The sequence below is a fragment of the Acipenser ruthenus genome, chromosome 31, assembly GCF_902713425.1.
Source record: "Acipenser ruthenus chromosome 31, fAciRut3.2 maternal haplotype, whole genome shotgun sequence".
In the NCBI taxonomy this organism is placed as follows: domain Eukaryota; kingdom Metazoa; phylum Chordata; class Actinopteri; order Acipenseriformes; family Acipenseridae; genus Acipenser; species Acipenser ruthenus.
The window spans coordinates 4,520,281-4,541,319 of NC_081219.1; the positions used below are offsets into that span (position 1 = coordinate 4,520,281).

At 36.6% G+C, this 21,039-nt stretch overlaps 1 protein-coding gene across 3 annotated transcripts in view; it reads right to left on the reverse strand.

Annotated features, from left to right (window-relative positions):
- Positions 1 to 21,039, reverse strand: part of LOC117396654 (proteasome subunit beta type-7) — a 55,160-nt gene that overhangs the window by 14,617 nt on the left and 19,504 nt on the right. For all 3 annotated transcript variants that reach the window (XM_033994771.2, XM_033994770.2, XM_059005702.1), the window contains exon 6: positions 1,438 to 1,496. In XM_033994771.2, the coding sequence (XP_033850662.1) occupies positions 1,438 to 1,496 (59 nt within the window). The remainder of the gene's footprint in view (positions 1 to 1,437; positions 1,497 to 21,039) is intronic.

Here is a 21,039-nt window from a genome sequence, read left to right on the forward strand (position 1 = left end):
ATAGCAGAGAAGGGAACCCCGATTATTTTTCAACAGTATTCAAATGATGCTTTCATTAGGCTGCATTAATTAGATATCTTTAATGCTAAATTTACAAGTCGATACCAGGGGCTACAGGACATTTTGCACATTTTGCCTTTGAATTGCACCCCTGTGATCTCAGGGTCTTCTAGTGCACCACAGCAGTAGCAAGGCATCCTGACAATTAGTACAAAAGGGAATAATGTTGAACTTGACAGATACATTATTCATCAACACGCAATTTAAATAAATCATAGTTCTCTACGTTTCAACTTTTTCCCCTCAATATAATGCATTACAAAATGACAGTGGTTTATCTCTAGTCCACATTTAACAGTTACAAATTCTAGTTATTAGACTAACGAATATTTGTCTTTTTAAAGCATTACATAATTAAGGGAATCTGCAACTGCTTGTTGTCAAAATTAAATATATAAACCTCTAAAGAAACGAAAGCATTCTGCATGTACAGTGCTAGTGTGATATGTTTGAAAGCAACGTACTATTTTACTCTCTTGAGCAGTGTAGTATTTAGCTAAGATCCCAGAGTAACACTGAAGATGATCTTTGAGTGCTGCACCTCGGCATGTGGTTACGGAAGAACTTTCAAAGTGAAATTCTCCCACCTTTGGGATTCACACTAGCTTTGTTTTGTTAACCTCTCATTCAGCGCATAATGATTTCCTTCAGAGAAGTCCTGTAAAATCAAAGTCGATCTGCAGTAGAGCTGTGAAACACATTTCCACTCTCATTGTACCTCTAAGATGAAATGTGCTTAGTTCAAGATTAAAGCATATATTATACAATAGGGGTTTTAAAAGCACAGAATGTACCATTTATATGCATTGAGGCTGAAGGGTAAAAACAGATTTGATGCTGAAGTCATCCAGTTTACCCAAGCGGTATGTACTATACAGTTAAAGGGTACATAAGGACTTTATTTTATTGTGTTGCATGTTCCCATGTGTTGCTACAACTGTTTAGGTAAGGTGTGTGTATTGTTTGTTTTATTATTATTATTTTTTTTTTTTTACATTTTGACCACTTTATTCCCTGCCTAAAGATGGCTTCCCATGTACCTGCATGGACCTCTCAGAACTACATTTCCCATCATCCTCCTGCTCATTGGTAAATTATGGGAAATGTAGTTCTGAGAGTTCCATGCAGGTACATATTAAGTCATTTTGAGGCAGGGAATGCAATTTAAAAAGTGGTCAATGTAAAAAAAATAATAAAATAAAACAATAAAACACACCTTATGTAAACAGTTGTAGCAACACATGGGAACACGTAACACAATAAAAAGGTCCTTATGTACCCTTTAAGTTGGCAGAAAGCATCTGCATAAAACAGATAAGGGTGATATAGTAAGAAGTTATTTAGCTGGTTTAAACAAATAAATGGTTTTGCCCTTACCTCCATGTCTTGCTTGTATCTGTCCTCAAATACTGCCATTGCTGCCAAAGAGCCAGATCCTATGAAAATATTACACTAATTAGCCAGCTGGAAGAGAACACTTTTCAGAATGATCTTTATTTTTTCTTTGAAGCTCCAACACTAGTTGCTGTACTTGCCTCTAATTGCAGTTTTAGCTCTTTAAATAATTAGAAACGTGGAACAATTATGCCAATGAATTCAGTGTTAATTTCTACCCCTATTACACTGACTCTATGAAACATTCACGACTATTACCAGGTTCATAAACCCGGTAATAGCCGGGTATATGAACCCCATTTTCAGACTTTTTCCAGGCCTATTTAACGAACAATCCAGACTTACCTTGCACGATTCCCGACAACAAGACTCATTTTAAATACTCCATAGACATACTTGAGTCACACATCATGGTCAGTAAAATATAGCACCGACTTGTCATTAGGATTATTTGTCGTTTGATAAGGAAATAGTCCAAAAGCAAATAACACAGTTGTGTAAAAAAAAAAAGTAAAAAAAAAAAAGGTTTCAGTACACATAATTTGTACTGCCTTATAGGATTAGTTTTCATTTCTTGGCACTTGCTGCCTAGCTCTTGCTCTAAACTCTGCAGCTCCGATTAAGAACATAAGAAAGTTTACAAACAAGGGGAAGCCATTTGGCCCATCTTGCTAGTTTGGTTGTTAATAGCTTACTGATCCCAGAATCTCATCAAGCAGCTTCTTGAAGGATCCCAGCGTGTCAGCTTCAACAACATTACTGGGCAGTTGGTTCTAGACCCTCACAATTCTCTGTGTAAAAAAGTGCCTCCTATTTTCTGTTCTGAATGCCCCTTTATCTAATCTCCATTTGGGACCCCTGGTCCTTGTTTCTTTTTTCAGGTCAAAAAAGTCCCCTGGGTCGACATTGTCTATACCTTTTAGGATTTTGAATGTTTGAATCAGATCACCACGTAGTCTTCTTTGTTCAAGACTGAATAGATTCAATTCTTTTAGCCTGTCTGCATACGACATGCCTTTTAAACCCGGGATAATTAGGCTTCCAAGCCTATTGTTATTGCTGTTTATTATTATTATTATTATTATTTTTATTATTATTATTATTCCCAAACATCATCGCAGAGTTATGAAAATGCATACGTAAGTAGACTCCTATGGCTGGACAACCAGACTGGCGTCCCCGAATGAAAGTCACATGGTTCGACCGCCATATTGGATTTCATGGAAATTTGGGGAATTTTTCAAAACTCTTGCCTTTAAAAACAACTTAAGGTGGAACTGTGACAATGGCAGCAGATAGTGCAGCAATGGCCTATAAAAAACATACGTTCAATTGAGGTCGATTGAACAATTACTTTGCCCGCTACGCTGGATTGGCGCCAAATATTCAACAATCTTCTTGTCTTAAATCACAACGTCAATCGAAACCTAAATTGGCAAGCATGTTCATGACCAGGTCCTTTCTACCGTTTGTAAAATCGCACGTAAAGTACTGGCGATATGAAAATGACACATTTTGGTCACATGGTTTGGCGGCCATATTGATAATTGTAAAAAAACTTTTGCAACCCATAACATCACTGCACTTATGCTCTTCAGTGTCAACACAATTGTACAGACCACTGGAAAGTAATAACTGCTGAAGATTGAAACCGATTGCTCACACGACGCGGTGGCCATATTGGAATTTACATTGAAATTTTAACTCCTAGGGTGTGCCGACAGGGTCAAAGTTATAATGGAACACGTATAGGAAGTCATATGTGCTCTATGAAAAAATGTAATCGCCCGTAACCTCTCCTTAAGGTCAAACTGTGATGTATGACATCATCAACATACGCACCTGGCTATAAAACTGCCTATAACTTCTGATCGGCTGCACCAAAATGCACGAAATTTGACATGGATGTAGAGGACTATGGGATGTTGTGGCGGTCTTTGGTAACATGGTGTGGTAGCCATCTTAGATTTATTGACAATTTTGGGGAATTTTCAAAAGTCTAATATTTGTGCCAAAATTGACACAGTTAGCACTGTTGTGATGATAACCAACGCGCTTAAATTTCACGATAACTGCTTGGAAGCCTTTATAGTCGCTAGCAACTCTAGTTCTGGTTGCTCTTCTTTGTACTCTTTCTAGAGCAGCAATATTCTTTTTGTAACGAGGTGACCAGAACTGAACACAATATTCTAGGTGAGGTCTTACTAATGCATTTTAAAGTTTTAACATTACTTCCCTTGATTTAAATTCAACACTTCTCACAATATATCCTAGCATCTTGTTGGCCTTTTTACAGCTTCCCCACATTGTCTAGATGAAGACTTTTCTGAGTCAACATAAACTCCTAGGTCTTTTTCATAGTTCCCTTCTTCAATTTCAGTATCTCCCATATGATATTTATAATGCACATTTTTATTGCCTGCATGCAATACTTTACACTTTTCTCTATTAAATGTCATTTGCCATGTGTCTGCCCAGTTCTGAATGCTGTCTAGATCATTTTGAATGACCTTTGCTGCTGCAAGTGTTTGCCACTCCTCCTATTTAAGAATATGTTTTTTCCTCCCTCCCAAAACCAGTGTTAAAATGGATTCAAATGACCATCTTTTATTTTTCAATGTTGTCTGCATTAGGTGCTTTTTACCCAGAGATGCAGAACAGTTGTGCACACTGACACGAAGAGTGCCAAAGGATTTGGTCCGGACCTAAACGTTTCCTTCTAGCTGTAATCTTTTGGGAGCCGACAGGAACACTCAAGTCAGCATCAGCTGCCACCCACCACACTCCCCTCCCCCTGCTGTCTTTAAAACTTAAAATGCGGCACTGAAATATACAGCTTTCATTAACTAAGCAGTTGCCCACAATTCACGGTTTACCTTGTCTTTTGATTTAACTGTTGGTATTTTGTAAAAACAAAACACTGTTCCTGTTCATCGTGGCTCTATAAAAAGAATAAACGGTTTCCTTAGCTTTACCTTGCTCCATTCTACCATGAAGATGCAAGACACAGTCACAGGAAATAATTTAAAATTATTTTAGGGGTCTATTTAAATAAATAAGATAAAGCACAGGGACTTTAGCTTGTTAATTTAACTAGAGTGGGGTTGATCTCCATAGAGATTAGTTTCTTTTTTAAAGTGATGTTTATTTATTTATTTGTAATGCTTGCTAACTTAAACACAGCATGAACTTAATTGCAGAATACAGTACAGTATTTTGGCTAAGAGAAAACCCATCGAGAAGCAAGTGAAGGGTTCTCGAAGGCAGAGTTGACCACTGGACACAATATGCCAAGGCCAATCATGATATGAATCAATAAATACAAATGTATGTATTACTTATGTCATGACACACATGCATCAAATGAAAAGCAATAGGCAGGCATGTGTTAATAAAACTAGAATGACAAACTAAATTAACAAAACACCCCTACATACGGTGCAAATGCAGCAGCGGCTCTAACAGTAATTATGTTATAATTAACACAGCACAGCTCTACACACGTTAAATGCAGATCACTCTCGCGATGAAAAGTCCGTTTTGAAAAGATTGAATAAACCATTTGAATTTCAGTTTGATGATGATGATGAGTTATCAGGTTACAAAACAGAACTATCAGTTTTGAATTGGTTAGCAACAAAATCATGATCAGTGTCAAAAAGGTGTTCTTTTAAGCGAAGTTCCTGTTCTTTAGGGGGAGCATTTACAATGGGAAAATTCAGCTTCACCAGAAGGTTGTGCTCTAAGCTTAGGAGGTGTTCCTATACGCAGAGACTACTGTACTGGATGTTGAGGGAATATCTTTGTATTAACTTTATTTTGGTAAATGTTTTATAATTAAAATGCTATGGGTCAGAGGGTGAAGGGTGATTACTACAAAAAATAAGAGATGTTTTGAACACATTAAGAGACTTTGGGGCAGATTCATAAAACTTAAGGATGGTGGGTGTATAGATTTCATTAAATGCATCACATACTGTATTCTATAAAGCCATTCCACCAACAACATATTTTAATATAATCTCCATGATGTTAAGCAGCTAGTTTATTTATTTTCTGAATAATGCCAATGGCTATTTAGACACCCCTGCCCCCCATTTCAAACTTCTAAATAACGTTACTCGCATTTTGGTTTACAGACTTTTATACAACAGATAAAGGTTGTTAGCATTCAGAGTAATGTGTAGATGTTAAAGCAAAGCATACCACAGTAATAGAATGGCAAGTCTTAACAGGGCAGTCAATTATGCTTGTTATATAATAGTAACAAGTTTCAAACATATAAATTAAACAATTGTTTTTAATTATTTTTGCACATCTAATCAAGTATCTTATCAGATTCTAAGTGAAATATAGAAAAAAAGTAGCCTAACCTATAGCTTTTGTTAATCATAAACGTTTAATTTGATTGGGATAAATACCCCCACAGTTAGGCTACTAAAAAAGCAACTGACCATATTTGAAACCAATAGTTTGCACAGCACAGAATACAAAATAAAAGATTCCATAAGACACCATCTCTCCCCCCCTTTTGCTTCATAATGTTGTTCTGCTGAATAATATACATCCAAATCCCATTTTTCAATCCAATTAAAATAAAAGTTTTTGGCATTTATTACATGTTATCTCATTTTGCATACCGCAATCCGTTTAACTAGGTTACATAGAGGGCTAGAGCTCCATTTCCTGTGATTTGTGTATATCACTTGACCACCTCAATGGCTTCGTTGTGGTGAGCAGGCAGTGATTAAAGCGCTTCAAATGGGATGTCCTGCTGTTTTTATCAAGTCTACTGAATCTGTAATGAAACGAGAGAAGCGGACAGTGATGGCCCTTGAGAAAATAGACTACCTTCTCTACCATTTAAACAGGCCCAATTATATATCCGATCTAAAAGGTGGACGCACCACCCGTTAAAAGATAGAAATCAATGAACATGGCAGTAGTAATCCGTCTGATAGAAACTCCTGTTAGGGAATATTGCTGTGGTTGTGGATCATTACACAACCCATATGAAATTTATTACTGGAAAGAAAGCAGTGGGAAGCTCCACGTGCGCACTGTATTACAGGCACTGACTGCACATTTAGGAGCCTGATGGCAACAGTGACTCCTAACTAAGAAAATATTCAGTTTAAAATTCTGCGTTTTGTGACTCGCCTTTTCCTCCAAAACAAAATTACAAATGACCATCCGTTTAGTTAAATAAACACACACCCACTAACTGAATAAGGAAAACTGAAATGACAGAAAAAGAACTGTACCAGAGCAACACAGCAGTACACACTACATGATATACAGTGAAGTATTTACAATCAGTTTCAAATGGGTATTGTAATGTACAGCCTTCTGTATAAAATGTATAAAAAGTATCGTTCAGCGTAATGTCGACATGCTTAACAAGGCTTGAACGCTCCCACGTAGAACAGGCATATTCTGCTGTTCTGTAAGAGCGCTAGGGCGGTGTCACAGAGTGGTTGGTTGGGCTTCCCATTTGGAATTGACCAGTTTTTGCAGGATGCTGTTCCGTGTAGCCTTGATGTTCATACAGTGCTGTTTATATGTCAGGGCTCGGTCTAGGGTCACTCCCAGGTACACAGGGTGGCTGTGATGAGTCAGTTTTGCGCTCTCCCAGCTGACATGCAGTGTTCACTTTGTTTCGCGGTTCCTCAGGTGGAAGGTGCATATCTGTGTTTTGCCTGGGTTTGGCTTAAGGTGGTTTTCCTGGTAGTAAGTTGACATTTCTGCGAGGGCTCCTTCTAGTATCCTCTGTATGTGATCAAACTTCTTTTGTTGGGTGGTAATAAAAAGATCACCTGCGAAGATTAAACGGTTGCAGTTGGGTGGTAAAGGTTGGTAATTTGTATAGACATTGAAGAGCATTGGTGCAAGTACACTGCTTTGGGGTAGACCATTCTTCAGTGATCTCCACCTGCTCTTCCAGCCGTTCAATTCTACGAAAAAGCGCCTATTCTCCAGCAGGCTTCTGATGACTTGACTGAGGTCCAGGTCGCCTGTCATCTTGTATATTTTATATATCATTATACGGTGTTGGACAGTGTCACAGGCAGCTGACAGGTCGATGAAAGATGCTCCTATGAGGAGTTTTTGTTCATACCCATCCTCAATGTGTTGTGTGAGGTTCAGTAGTTGTCCTGCGCAGGAACGGTCTGGTCTGAATCCAGCCTTATCAGATATCATTTTGTAGTCAATGATGGGTGATATTCTTTGCAGAATAAGGAGCTCGTACAGCTTGTAGGTAATGCTGAGGAGTGAAATGGGCCGACAGCTCTTCAGTGATGTTAAATCTTTGCCTGGTTTTGGCAGGGCTATCACCCTGGCTCTCCTCCATACCTTTGGTAATTTTCAGTTTAAGTTATTCAATAATCTACAATACAAGGCAGAATAAGCAAGATAGGCTGGAATGTGTTCCTTTATTTTGACTATGTATGAACACATAAAATAACCATCTGCAGTACCTCAACAATAATGACTATGGAGGCCTAATCCAAATGCTAACCCTTGGGACCATGACCTCTAGCATGGCCTGGAAGTCCACAAAGAAAAAATTAGTTGTTACTTTGCATCAATATTCTCTCAAAAGCCAATGCTTACCATCTGGCGGAAAAAAAAAAAAAGAACAGTTGGGAGTTATAAATTCAGTACTTTCTCAAAAAAAAAAAACAAAAAAAAAAAACAACAACTCACAAGGTGGTACAGATTGGTTGTTTTGCGTTTGTTTATTTTTTAAATTACAGCAACTCAGGATAAGATCCCCATATAGCCTCTTATTTTCTAAGTGAATCTGGTCAGGAATATGGAGGTTGGAAGTTACGGTTTTACACTCCTAGTGAAAAGAGCCTGCCAATGACCACTGCCATTTGGAAACATGTCGTAGGGTTGATGGTGAATGACTTGGCATTGCTTTCCACTTCAAAACACTCTTAGAGGAGAATAGCATACTCCACGATAGCAAACAGGTCTGTGCAGGACTTAAGCAACATTGACCACTTCAGAATCTTAATGCAATTAAACTGTAAACTGGCACTTTAAAAACATGCCATTAGGGATGAATCGACCCATTTCTGAATGTTAGTTTTGCATTGTGCAAGATGGTCCCTTGATTGTGTTTCTTTGTGATTGTGTCATGTCAATGAAAAAATGTAAAGCAACTACAGGTAATTTATATATATATATATATATATATATATATATATATATTATATATAAAAAAAATCTAATCCCTCTCAATCAAAGAGTAATTGTGAAGCATTCTGGTACCAGTACACTGGAAGTGTTGTCATGTGCATGACAATCAGCAAGAGTGACAGTAGCATTCTAGTAGAATACATTACATTGTTAACTAGGGATGTAACAAAGGGTACATTTTGACCTTCGAGGCTCGGAACACATTAATGAGGGAAGGTGCGAACCTTCGATGGTACTAATTTGCATAATTTACTGGTGACATCACCACAGCTACTTGTTTATATTTGATTGAAAATTACAGGTAATCCATATAACAAATAAAATATTCACATGTAGTCTAGAAATACGTTACATAGAACAGCAATCATGTTTTTATAATTTAAATAAAAATACACGTTTATGTATACAATTGATGCTGTTTGCGATATATGCAGAAAGCTTGCATTGCAGCAGCACCATACTGTGGCCAATTAAAAGAACAAAGCTTTATTTAACAGTCACCATACCAAGCAGGTTATTAGGCAGTCATATTTACTATTGTAATACTACTACTAATACAAATGAATCTAGATCACAGAGACTGGTACGCTAATGACTTTGCTGTCGAGATGGCGAATGAAAAAATGAAAGTTCTGCCTCTGGATAACACGAGCGGGTGGGGGGCGGGGTATAGACTGTGCTTAGTTTTTTTTTTTTTTTTTAATTATTAGTGTACCATAGCACTTCTCTTACAATGTCTTGTACACTAGGTATTCAGTACATATTTTACTGAAGCAACACAATCACTATAGACACCCCACCCCCCACCAGTGCTTTGTCAATATATACCCTGCTCTAATGCAACGCCCTATAGAGTTGCTATGTATAAAAATTTGGTAGTGTTTAAAAATTTGGTAAAAAAATAGTGTGTAAATGCCATCTGACAAACCTTCAGAGGTTTAGAACTACCTTTGAATTCCAGGCTAGGGAACAAACCTTCGAACACAGCTCTAACGTTAACCAAATATTTACTGCTTTTCTATGAACAAATGATAACCTGTGTTGAATTGAATCTATTTGATGTGCATTAGTAATCATGTTTAATATATTTAAATTAATTTGTTATACCCCCTGAATTTACACTATATTTAAAAAGTGTTATTAGAAGTACCTCAGCAATTAACCTGGATTTCTTTTGGCACCTGCTGTTTTTACATTAAGGAGAGTTTCCGAAATTCTAACCTCTAACACCACTCCCCCTGTAAAGAACAACCCTATGCAACCATGGGCAACCCTTTAGCACTACATTAAGGCTTGGGTTTGATACTCAGGGATCTGTCAAGTCATTTGTTACCAGTTGCATCTTGACGAAGACAAGGCACTATGGGAAAGTTAGATTAAATCTATGCTCCTGACTTCCATGGTAAAAGAGTGCCGCCTTGCATTCACTTTGGGTGGCTTTTGCCCAACACTTACCTGATACACACAGGTTGCAGTAACTTAGAAACAGAACTCTGCTAGAAGCCCTCATAAGACAGATCTGATGGGGTTTCCCTGATACGTTACCGTTGATAAGTGTTTCTTCCCCAAAGTTTAAACATTTAGGTAATTCATCCGAAACTAACACTCCAACTGATCAGAACTAATCTTGAATTTGCTAGGTAGTGCAAGACCAGTGCTGCTCAGGGTTTGTGAAACTATGCGTTAGACAGGGATGGGCAATCCCAGCGATTGTGCTGCAACCTGAAGAAAATACTCGGCATACGATCAGACCTAATTCCACTTTAAGAATAATACAAGGCAGTGCTGAATCAAATGCAGTTTCTTGTTGCATTGGATGGTCGACTGTGCTACATTATTAGCATGTTTATAAAATTCTGCTTCATTTTGTACAAATTTGCAAAATCCTGTACTTCAAAAGATCAAGAAAAATTAAATAAATAATTTTGATATTAAAATAAAATGGAGTACAATTGGATTTATATATGTGTTTATTTTATTATTCCACATCAGAATTCCGTTCTCAATTGCTCCAATTCTGCAGCAGAATTTAAATCCTGAAAAAACACAGTAAAAACAGACATGCGTGAAACAAACAAAAAAACACATGTTCAAGGGCACCAATGAAGCTCTTATGTAACCCCAATTTAGATTTCTGGGTCTTTCTGATAAACAGCAATCTATAAAATGTCTATACAAGAAACTAAAACACACACCACAAGGCTTGACAGGTTTGTCCAAGTTATACATTTATAAAAATAATTATTTTTTTTAATGATTATTTGCTATTGCTGCATCAGCTGGCGACCTAAGGAACACATCCGAGTGATTTAGCCCTCAGGTACCAGCAGAGTCTGCCTTATCTACATTTCAGTAACAGAAGTAGCACGTGGATCCAGATGAAACATCTTAGTCCTCATTAAAAATCCTTCACAGTTGCAACTAGCAAGCTAGTAAAATCCATTAGCTTGAACTTCTGACCACAGCTGTGAAACCTTGCTATATAATTTCAAAGCTTCAGTATGAATTCCAACAATTGTAGCAAAAAAAGAATCAATTTTTTTTTTTTTTTTTTTTTAAAAGGTATAGTGTCATCATTATGAATAACGTGTTGCCTTTCTAACCAGCTTTTTCAAGGGAACCGTTTCAGCAGCCAACAGGAATCCCATTTATATATATATATATATATATATATATATATATATATATATATATATATATATATATATATATATATATACACACACACACACAACAACAATAATAATAAATATAGCTGCAAGCAGCAGTGCCCGGTGGCATAGCACCCCATTGGCCTCTACTAGTCTTAGAACTCTGAAGGCTGTACTATATTCTACCACAGATTAATAGTACAATATATGCTGAAATTTGATTTGCTTGTGGCCTCCATGTTTTTTGACACAGCAATTTCTTTTAACAAACTTCATAGGTCAAAGGTCAAGGTCAATGGTAACGTTAGATAAATACTGCAATATATACAAATATGTGCAAATTCACCATAGCTGAAGTTTGATTGGCTTGCAGTGGCCATTTTTTTTTTTATGTAGTGACTTGCCTTGAACAAACGTGATAGACAACCTTGCCAAGGCTACGTATGCAAAGTTTTGCTTCAATCAGCATAATGGTTTCAGAGAAGACGTTAGAATATTAACAAATTGGCCGCCAAACCATGTGACCAATCGACTTCTCTTGAACAAATCTAAATCTAGGACATAAGGGTAGTCTGTGCCCCAAGTTTCACATCCCTTCCATAAACGGTTTCGGAGAAGATTTTCTTAAATTGTCAAATTCTTGAAAAATCCAATATGGCTGCCAAACCATGTGACCAATGACCTTCATTTTGGGGCTGGCACAACTTCCCACAGGCCTCTACCATCGTGTCAAGTTCTCGTGCAACTGAATTATAGACATTTCAAAATTTGGCGGAATAATCTTAACAATAACGAGAAGGTTCCAGCAGCTCCGGTGCGCAGCCCCCTAATCATTTTAACAATAGCAATAGGGTTCCAGAAACTTCGTTGTGTGGCCCCTAATCATTAACAATAGGGTTCCAGCAACTCTGCTGCGCAGCCCCCTAATCATTTTAACAAAAGGGTTCCAGAAACTTCGTTGCGTGGCCCCTAATCATTAACAATAGGGTTCCAGCAACTCTGCTGCGCAGCCCCCTAATCATTTTAACAAAAGGGTTCCAGAAACTTTGTTGCGTGGCCCCTAATCATTAACAATAGGGTACCAGCAACTTCGTTGCGTGGCCCCCTAATCATTTTAACAATAACAATAGGGCTCCAGCAACTTTGTTGCTTGGCCCCCTAAAGTGTTTTTTTTAATGACATTACTAAAATACTGTTTGTTTTTTAAATGCATGTGTTACACTCCTAGTCAGGATTCGGTCAATCACAAAAAAAAAAAAAAAAAACAATTTCGCAATTTGAGCATTTACAAATTATCAGAGTACAAAATTAGACGTTATTTTGGTCTTTAAGCTAATTATTTTGATCAAATTGCAAAATGTAAAATACCAAACAAGCAAAGAATGAAACACAAAAGAAGAGAAAGCTTCTTTGGTCTTTGAGTAAAGCGATATAATCAAATTACGAAATGTAAAATACCAAACAAAGAACAAAGCATAAAAGGAGACAGCTTCTTCAGTCTTCGTTCTGCTGGAGGATCTCTGGAGCGCCTTTACAGTCTAACTGAACTTAAATTGTCTGATTGTTCATTCCTAGAGCCCAGTGTTTTTTTGCAAATACAAAAACAGCACATAAAACCAAATGTAATACATAAAATGAAATAAACTAAATGCAAATATAAAAAAAACAAAACTAAAAATGTATAAAAGCATGCACAAAATTACATTTTTAAAATTGGGAGGGTTATACAAAAATACTTTAAACAAATACTTGCAATCGTAGTTGCCAAGCTTCAGCCGTTACCATAGACATGTTCTGAAGGGAAACGGAAGCTCTGACTAGCACTTGAGCAGATTTATAATTTGGAGCAAGTCATTTATTTGGTATTAAAATTGTGATGGAAGAGAAGAGACATTTTTTTCTAAAATGCCCAAACCACGCATAACAATTAAACACTGCTGCAAAGAATTTCTCCTGACTTCTCTTAGCCAACTGGTTAATCCACTGGAGAAGCCACTCAGGCATCCGAGAAGAAAAATATGTTGACGGAATGTATTGCGAACTAGCCACTGCTGAGGGAAGTGGAAATAAGTATTTTTTTCTATATTTTTATAGAAAAAAATTGGTATTTTTAGTAGTCGCCAATTCATTTCTTTGTTGTTTTCTCCCCACTTTAATGGTGTCCAATAATTTTTTGTTAGGCTCAGCTCACCGCTACAACCCCAGCGCTGACTGGGGAGCAAAGGAATAGTCTGGACTCGAACCGATGACGTCAAGACTATAGGGTGTAGCCTGCACTCTACGCGAGTGTTTTTACTGGATGCACCACTCGGGATATGTCGTACGACGGCTCTGTAGATATTATTGACATGTAGAATGCCAGCTTATCCAGTACCATGATTTCTTGTCATGTAACCTGTGGTTTCCGTTGACCAAACTTTTTTTTCAGTGATTGTAAGTGACAGATGACAAACCATGAAAAGAAAATGTAGTTCTGCTGTATGCTTGCGTTTAATTCTTAATTTTAATATTTGTGCTAGATTGAAGCTCCTTATGAACACGTGTAAAATATTCAAATTTTCTTTCAGTAGCCTGCTTTTTGAGTTAATGCTGAATTGTACAACATTCTGAAATAAGCCATTTTTTGTGTTTGCTGATTTAACATTCAAGCAGATTTGTGCAGTAATAGAATTATTTAATCTTATATTTTAGGCAGCTAATTAAATAGTGGGGGACTTTAAGTACGTTACCGTTACTAATGAGAAATTATGGTAACAATTATTTTCTGTGCTAGGTCTGTTTGTCAAAATAAAAAAAAATAAAAACTGATAATATTGAATAAAAAAATATGTATATAGTTAAAACATGAAGTATAATCTGTTTTTATTTACATACATATATTTGAGTTATTTTATTAGTGTATCTAATAAAACAAAAATAACATTTTTATTGGATAAAACAAAATTTGTGAAAAATAAAAACGAACAAATCAATTTTACAGGGCTTTATTCATTCCTAATTTCGACGAAGTACCCAAAGAAAACAAACATTCTCTTCGTACAGCAGCAGATAATGATTCTGGGGCTATGCAAGGCTTCATTTTTGTCAAACGAAGCAGTGCTTCTGTGTGCGCAAGAGCTTTCAGTGCAATTCTAAATGCCACAGCAGCAAGCCTTGCAAAAACAAATACAGTGATTTGTATACTTCTAAAATCTAAATTGTGATTTTTTTTTTTTTAAATGAGCTCTCATTATGGTTTCTTATATAATTTGATTGAACTACTTTACATTTTACCTGACTTATCTAAACAATCAAAACAGGATTTTAAAATAAGCCCAGTGGAGCTCTCAATATGGTTTCTTTTGAAAACTTTGTCATCACCTCTAGTAAAACCTTTAAGGGTTTCTTAACGTCAAAAAGAAGTCTCCGGTGGCATGGTCTGCTGCCGATCAGGGTCTGCAAAACCTGTTTTCTAAAAAGTGGTAGTTCACCGATTCATATGATTTATGAGAATATTAAAACGTTTAGAAGACGATTTGTCTTTCACTTAAATAGTGATTAGACAAACGTGGATTGTCATTTGATTTTGCAGTTTAAATACTGTATACAGTAATCTTAATATGAATAAAACAATTTTATTGTGTTTGTTTTTCCCCTCAAACTATTTTCTAAACAACAAGGCGAGAACATTACGAACGTTATTTCAAACTCGCTTGAAGTTTAATGTTTGGAGTCACTATAATCCTAAATTGCTTACCACGACCCCCTTGCAAATGAGGCCACGGTCTTAATTAGTTAACATCCTGCATAGACAGACAATAAATACATAAATAAATAATGAATCAATGACATATATCTTACAAATATAATTTATTGATTTCATGTTCATTCAATACAAAAATATTGTATTTAAAAAAAGCTTGTATTTTACTTGATGCCCATTTTTAACACCCCACAATTAATTGCTATTCGCAGATTGAGGAGCATCTTTAAAATCTGTTCAGGAACTGTGCATTTGCTCAACGCACATTTTGCAATTTGATTATATCGTTTTACTCAAAGATCGAAGAAGCTTTGTTCTTTGCTTGTTTGATATTTTCCATTTTTCAATTTGGAGCAACATGATTTTGCTCAAAGACCGAAATAACCTTTTCTTCCTTTCTGTTTCGGTCTTTGCTTCTTTGATATTTTCCATGTCGCAATTTGAGCAAAATAAAATTAAATATAACCTTTCACTTCGTTCTTTGGCAATTTGTAAATGCTCAAATCACAAAATGGTTATTTTTAAAATCTGTGACTGACTGAAAGCTGACAATGAATGTAACATATATGTTTACAATAATTACAACACTCCCCCCCCTCCCCCTCCCCAGTTCAGCTCTACAGTTCTAGTTGCTGACGCATGTAACTTCAGTTAGCTCAGTAAGAGCCAGCGCCCTCTAGTGACCTGCCACTTTGCATCCAGTTTCATTCCGTCTTGCTGCCAATAATAGACTTCTGTGCACTAGATGTTGCTGGAGTTTACTAATATAAAAGAGATTTGATCTAGAAAATAAGAAAATCCCATTTTAAAACTACTCACTCCAAGTTAAATCAGTATTGGTTCTGGCCATTGCAGAATCACTATATTATATTGCCACAAACAGGTAGTTTAAAATAGTTCTAAAAATGCGTCATCCAGTTTAGCGGTTTAGCGAGTTATTACAAAAAAAAATAAACATTTGTGTAATTGCAACATAATGCATTGAAATTGCTAGCATTATAATTAGGGACCTACCTAAATCGCGATTTCGCGGAAATCGTGAAATTGAGGGGTCACCGCGAAATTCACCTCTTAAGTACGGAGAGGAAAAAAAAGAAAACTTGTTTAAATGAACTACTGCACAACGATGCAAACTACGTATCTTCCTTCTGCAGGTAGCCCTTTTTTATTCCTTCACCATCCCGTGTGCATTGCACTTAAGCAAAAAACAAACAAACAAAAAATGTCCACAAATAACATTTACAAAATAAATTCTCCAAAGCAGTTAACGTTCTTGTTTACTATTCAAATGACAAAGATTTAATCAGCCTATCAGTGCATCTTTACTGCTTTTATGTGACCTGTACTGTGCAGGAGGGGACGGGACAAAGTTGGTGTTGCATTGTTTTGATTTACGTTGCTAAAATCTAGTTTTCAGCATTGGAGGGAAAATAGTAGAAATGGACGACAAAGAAAGCAAAGTATAATTTCGGCTGATGATCGTTTTAAGATATTTCCCAAAGAAACTACATGCAGACTAAGGTAATTGTTTTCCATATCTTAAATGTGTATTTGGAGAAAATACAAATCGATCGCTATTTAGCTTCAGAATCACACATTAAACAAAAGGCTACTTCAGAGGCTGCTGAACAGAACGTAAAATAAACAGCGTTCAGAAACCAAACTGGAAAGTCAGCGCAGACAAGAAGTATTCCTGTCTGCAAGTTAAATCGGTACTAAAACGATCCAGCACAGCCACCTCGCTTCAACCTGCTGCTTACAGTTGGAATTTTAGACCAGAATAGCCACGTCTTCTTTGTTTTGACTCGGTACTAACAAAATTAATTATTGGATGGGACAAATAACATGACAACGAACGTGCTGCATACATTGACTTTATTAAAGTATGCCAGATGCCCTTGTGTAACCTAGTGTTTGGGCTGTTTCTAATCGATTTCCACATCTGTATAACTTGGCAAAGCTTTGCCTTAACTTCCAACCAATTCAGTGGATGCAGACGTGCAGTCTCAATGTATGGGCAAGTCAACTGCAGGGGGATGCTGCATACTTGCCTTTAACAAATGATAGTACTCTTTTAGTAAGGAAGCAAGTACCACTATTTTAGGCTTTATAGTGTTCTGAAATACTGTCTGCTTAGGTTTATTTAATGTTTAAACATGTACGCGAAATCTTAATTTTATTCCGCAACATACCAGATTTAAGTAGACCCCTAATTATAATATAACCTGCCTCCAGTTAAACAGAACAGTCACATTACAGTTATTTTAAAAGTAATACATCTGAAACATACTTCTGGATGAAAAAAAAGTAATACTTTAAAAATGTAAATTATGAAATCAAGCAATGATTCTTTGGAGTAATAATAAATCACAGTATTTCATTTAGCTTGAATGCATTAGCTAGGAAATACTGAACCAAAACTGTAGTATTGAAATCCAGGCCACAGTTTACCTAATTACCTGAAGTTACCTAATTTATCAATTATACACTCTGGTAATAAAAATACTTAATTTAACAGAGCTTGCTAAAACCAATTTGGTACACACCTATATGTGAGGAGCCATTGCACCTTAAATAGAATGGCACCACTTCTCAATTAATGAGATCCTCTAAAAGGGGGTTATTTTCCAAACTGATGACCTCGCAGTGCTAAGCAGTGGTCCGATTCAGTCACCCAGATGCCCTGCGTGCAACCGTAGGCTGCTTCATATTCCAGAGCTTGCCACAGGATCTGTGTAGTGCCGAAAGAGCAACATTTAGGACCTTCTAATCCATCAGTGTCCACCCCGCCTGACAGAGTGCTTATTCACACTTACTCATTGTTATTCAATTTGCTGCTTGTTCTGGGGAGAATGTTGGTGCTCTCCACAGCCCCATCGATTGGGATCATTTTTCACTGCTGTTGCTGGCTGAGAGGCCTGGTCTCTTGGTGGTACTGCGTGCACTGCAGGCCGACGTTGCCAAAGCATGAAACGCTGATTTATGAATATGAAACAGCTCCGGTATCAAGGGAGCAAGCTGAGCCACCAGAGAAAGGCAGAACATCTCCTACTGCTTTCCTACAGCTTTCCTACAGCTACTTTGTCTGCTTTAATTTTATGCATACATTTCATTAGAGGTGTCGGCCAGGAGCTTTCCTAGACACTTTGAGCAACTAGACAATCTTGCATCGTTTGCTGAAAATCACATTTGTCCTTTGTCAGCACAAACAGTTTAATTTGATGTTTTCACTCCCGAGTAAGCGCCGAATTTCTTAAAAACTCCTCAGAGATGCGTTTTTTTTCCCCTCATCAGCAACTGTGTTTATACAATCAGTCATCATTTTGTACATTTATTACAAAATACAATCAAACACTTAAAATGGTATTTAAAACAAAAAAAAAAAATCTTGCTTTTTATTCTTGCATGATAGTTATTCATGCTCTGCAAGTTTTTTTTTAACCAATTTAATATTAAATATCCCTCTGCTATATCTCCTTTATGTATAATGTTCATAATACCAGATCTGAAATGACATGACACAAGTATTTGTTCTAATGTCCCAAACATCTTCATTGAAAGTAAGTAAGTATGTGGCTGGTTAGTTTTTGTTTTTTTTTAGCATGTTGGATTTCAATAAATTTTAGGAGAAATACCATATCTTAACAAGCGATGCAAAAATGAATGGATAATTGATCACCCTGTCTTATTTTGGGAGCCTCAAATCATTGGTCCAATAATCACCCTGGTGCTCCATATATAACATTAATAGAATGTGTAGAGGTATGCTCAGGCCTAAATTTAAAACCCAATCTGAACCCGACCAAACAAAATCCGAACCCGACCTGAGCCCGAGACCTTTGAAATATTTGCATACCCGACCATCTCCACAAATATATTCCAAGCATATGCTATTGAAACCAAAGTACCTTCAGTGTAGAGTATTCTTGGATTCCATTTAAAACGTAAATAAATTATAAATAAAAAAAAAAAAACACACCACACTCAATCATCTCATTTACCTTTCCTAGTAATACAACACTGCTTGGTTTAAAAGAAAAAAGCTTCTTCAAAACTGTTACCATAAATAGCCACACAGAAGATGCTCTTGCAAATTCTCACTCATTTTGGACAAGCCTATCTCATATCAAACCGCTAAATTAACATTCAATAACAAATATTACATAACATGTGTGGTTTTTAAAACAGCTACAGGACAAATACATAAGGGAGGCTGTGAGTTTTAGGAAGCACCAAAAAAAACACACTTAATTAAAAAAAGGCATTGCCCACTCACTGATAACACTAACCCGACCCATAACATACAAACTACACCCAACCCGAAGCCGACCCTTCTTGTTGGGTCCCGTTTGGGTCAGGCAGTAAGGCTCGGATTACATGCATGTTTCCAGTTATAGTTGTAGGCTTTCGTGAAAGTCTACACATTTTTGCATCTGAGTAATAAAGTGTTGATTATTACCTGTCTGACATTAGATAATGAATATATGTTTGTATTGCGATACCTATATATCAATCAATCTTTATTTTACATAGCACCTTTTATAGTGGACCACCATCACAAAACGCTTTACAAGATGCAGCAACAAGAGAAACCATAATACATGCTATACAGTTTAAAAAAAAAAAAAAGAAGAGGCATTGTAGTCAAAAATGGATACCCCAATGGAAATTTATAATTTCTAGATATTTCTCAATCTTTTGAAGCAAAAGTTTTGCTTTTGTGGATGAGGAAAAAGTTACAAGAAAGATGTCTACAATGATTTATTTCAGCAATTCTTTTTGCAAAACTCCAAAAATGCCAATTCAAAAGTATTCATACCCTGACAAAGAAAAAATTAAATAGCTAGTTGAGGCACCTTTAGCAATAATAACCTCTTTTAAACAATTAGGATATTTGTCAATGAACTTTGACATGATTCTTTAGTTATTTTTTGACCATTCTTCAACGAAAAATTGTTCCAGTTCATTTAAATTCCGAGGACTTCTCTTCTGCACAGCCTTCTTCAACTCTTACCAAAGATTCTCAATTGGATCTAGATCGGGACTTTGACTAGGCCATTCCAGAACCTTGATTTGATTCTTCTTTAACCATTCTGAAGTAGATTTTGATGTGTGCTTTGGATCGTTGTCGTGTTGGAACTTCCAGTTGCGCTTCAAACCAAGTTTTGTAGCGGAGGGTTTCAGATGATTGGCCAATATCTTTTGGTATGCTATGGAATCCATTTTACCATGTATTGGAACTAAATTTCCTGCGACATTAGAGGAAAAACAGCCCCATAGAATGATATTACCACATCCATGCTTGACAGTAGGTATGGTGTTCTTTTCTTTGTACGCCTCACCAGACTTTCTCCAAACATAACGACTATCAGCGTGACCAAATAGCTTGATTTTGGTTTCATCACTCCACAAAACATTCGACCAAAACTCATATCCATCATTCAAATGCCATTTTGCAAACTTTAAGCAATTGTCCTTGTGACGTTTTCCTAAGATTGGCTTTTTCCTTGGCCTGCGACCATTGAGACCTTCACCATGCAATACGACCTATGGTTGAAATGGAAACCCCAGTCCCACTTCACTCTGAATATCTCAGATTATTATTAACCTTCCTCATAATTCTTCTATTTGTTCTTGGTGAAATAACCTTCTTTCTTCCAGACCGAGAGAGCATTGTGACAGTACCATGAGTCTTGTACTTCTTGATAATAGAAACAATAGTTGAAATTGGGATATTCGTGGAAATCTTCTTGTATCCTTCTCCAGCTTTATGACAGATAGCGCTTTACTTTCTCATTGACTTACTGGTAATGACAGCAATCATCCTATGCCTAACCCTTTTATACTCTCTAAGAATGTTCACCTACAATCCAGCATTTTCTAGACTTTTCTAGAGTCTACATTATCGTATTAATTTCTAGCATCTTGGAGACAATACTATCATAGAATCAAAGGGTATGAATACTTTTGAATTATCGTTTT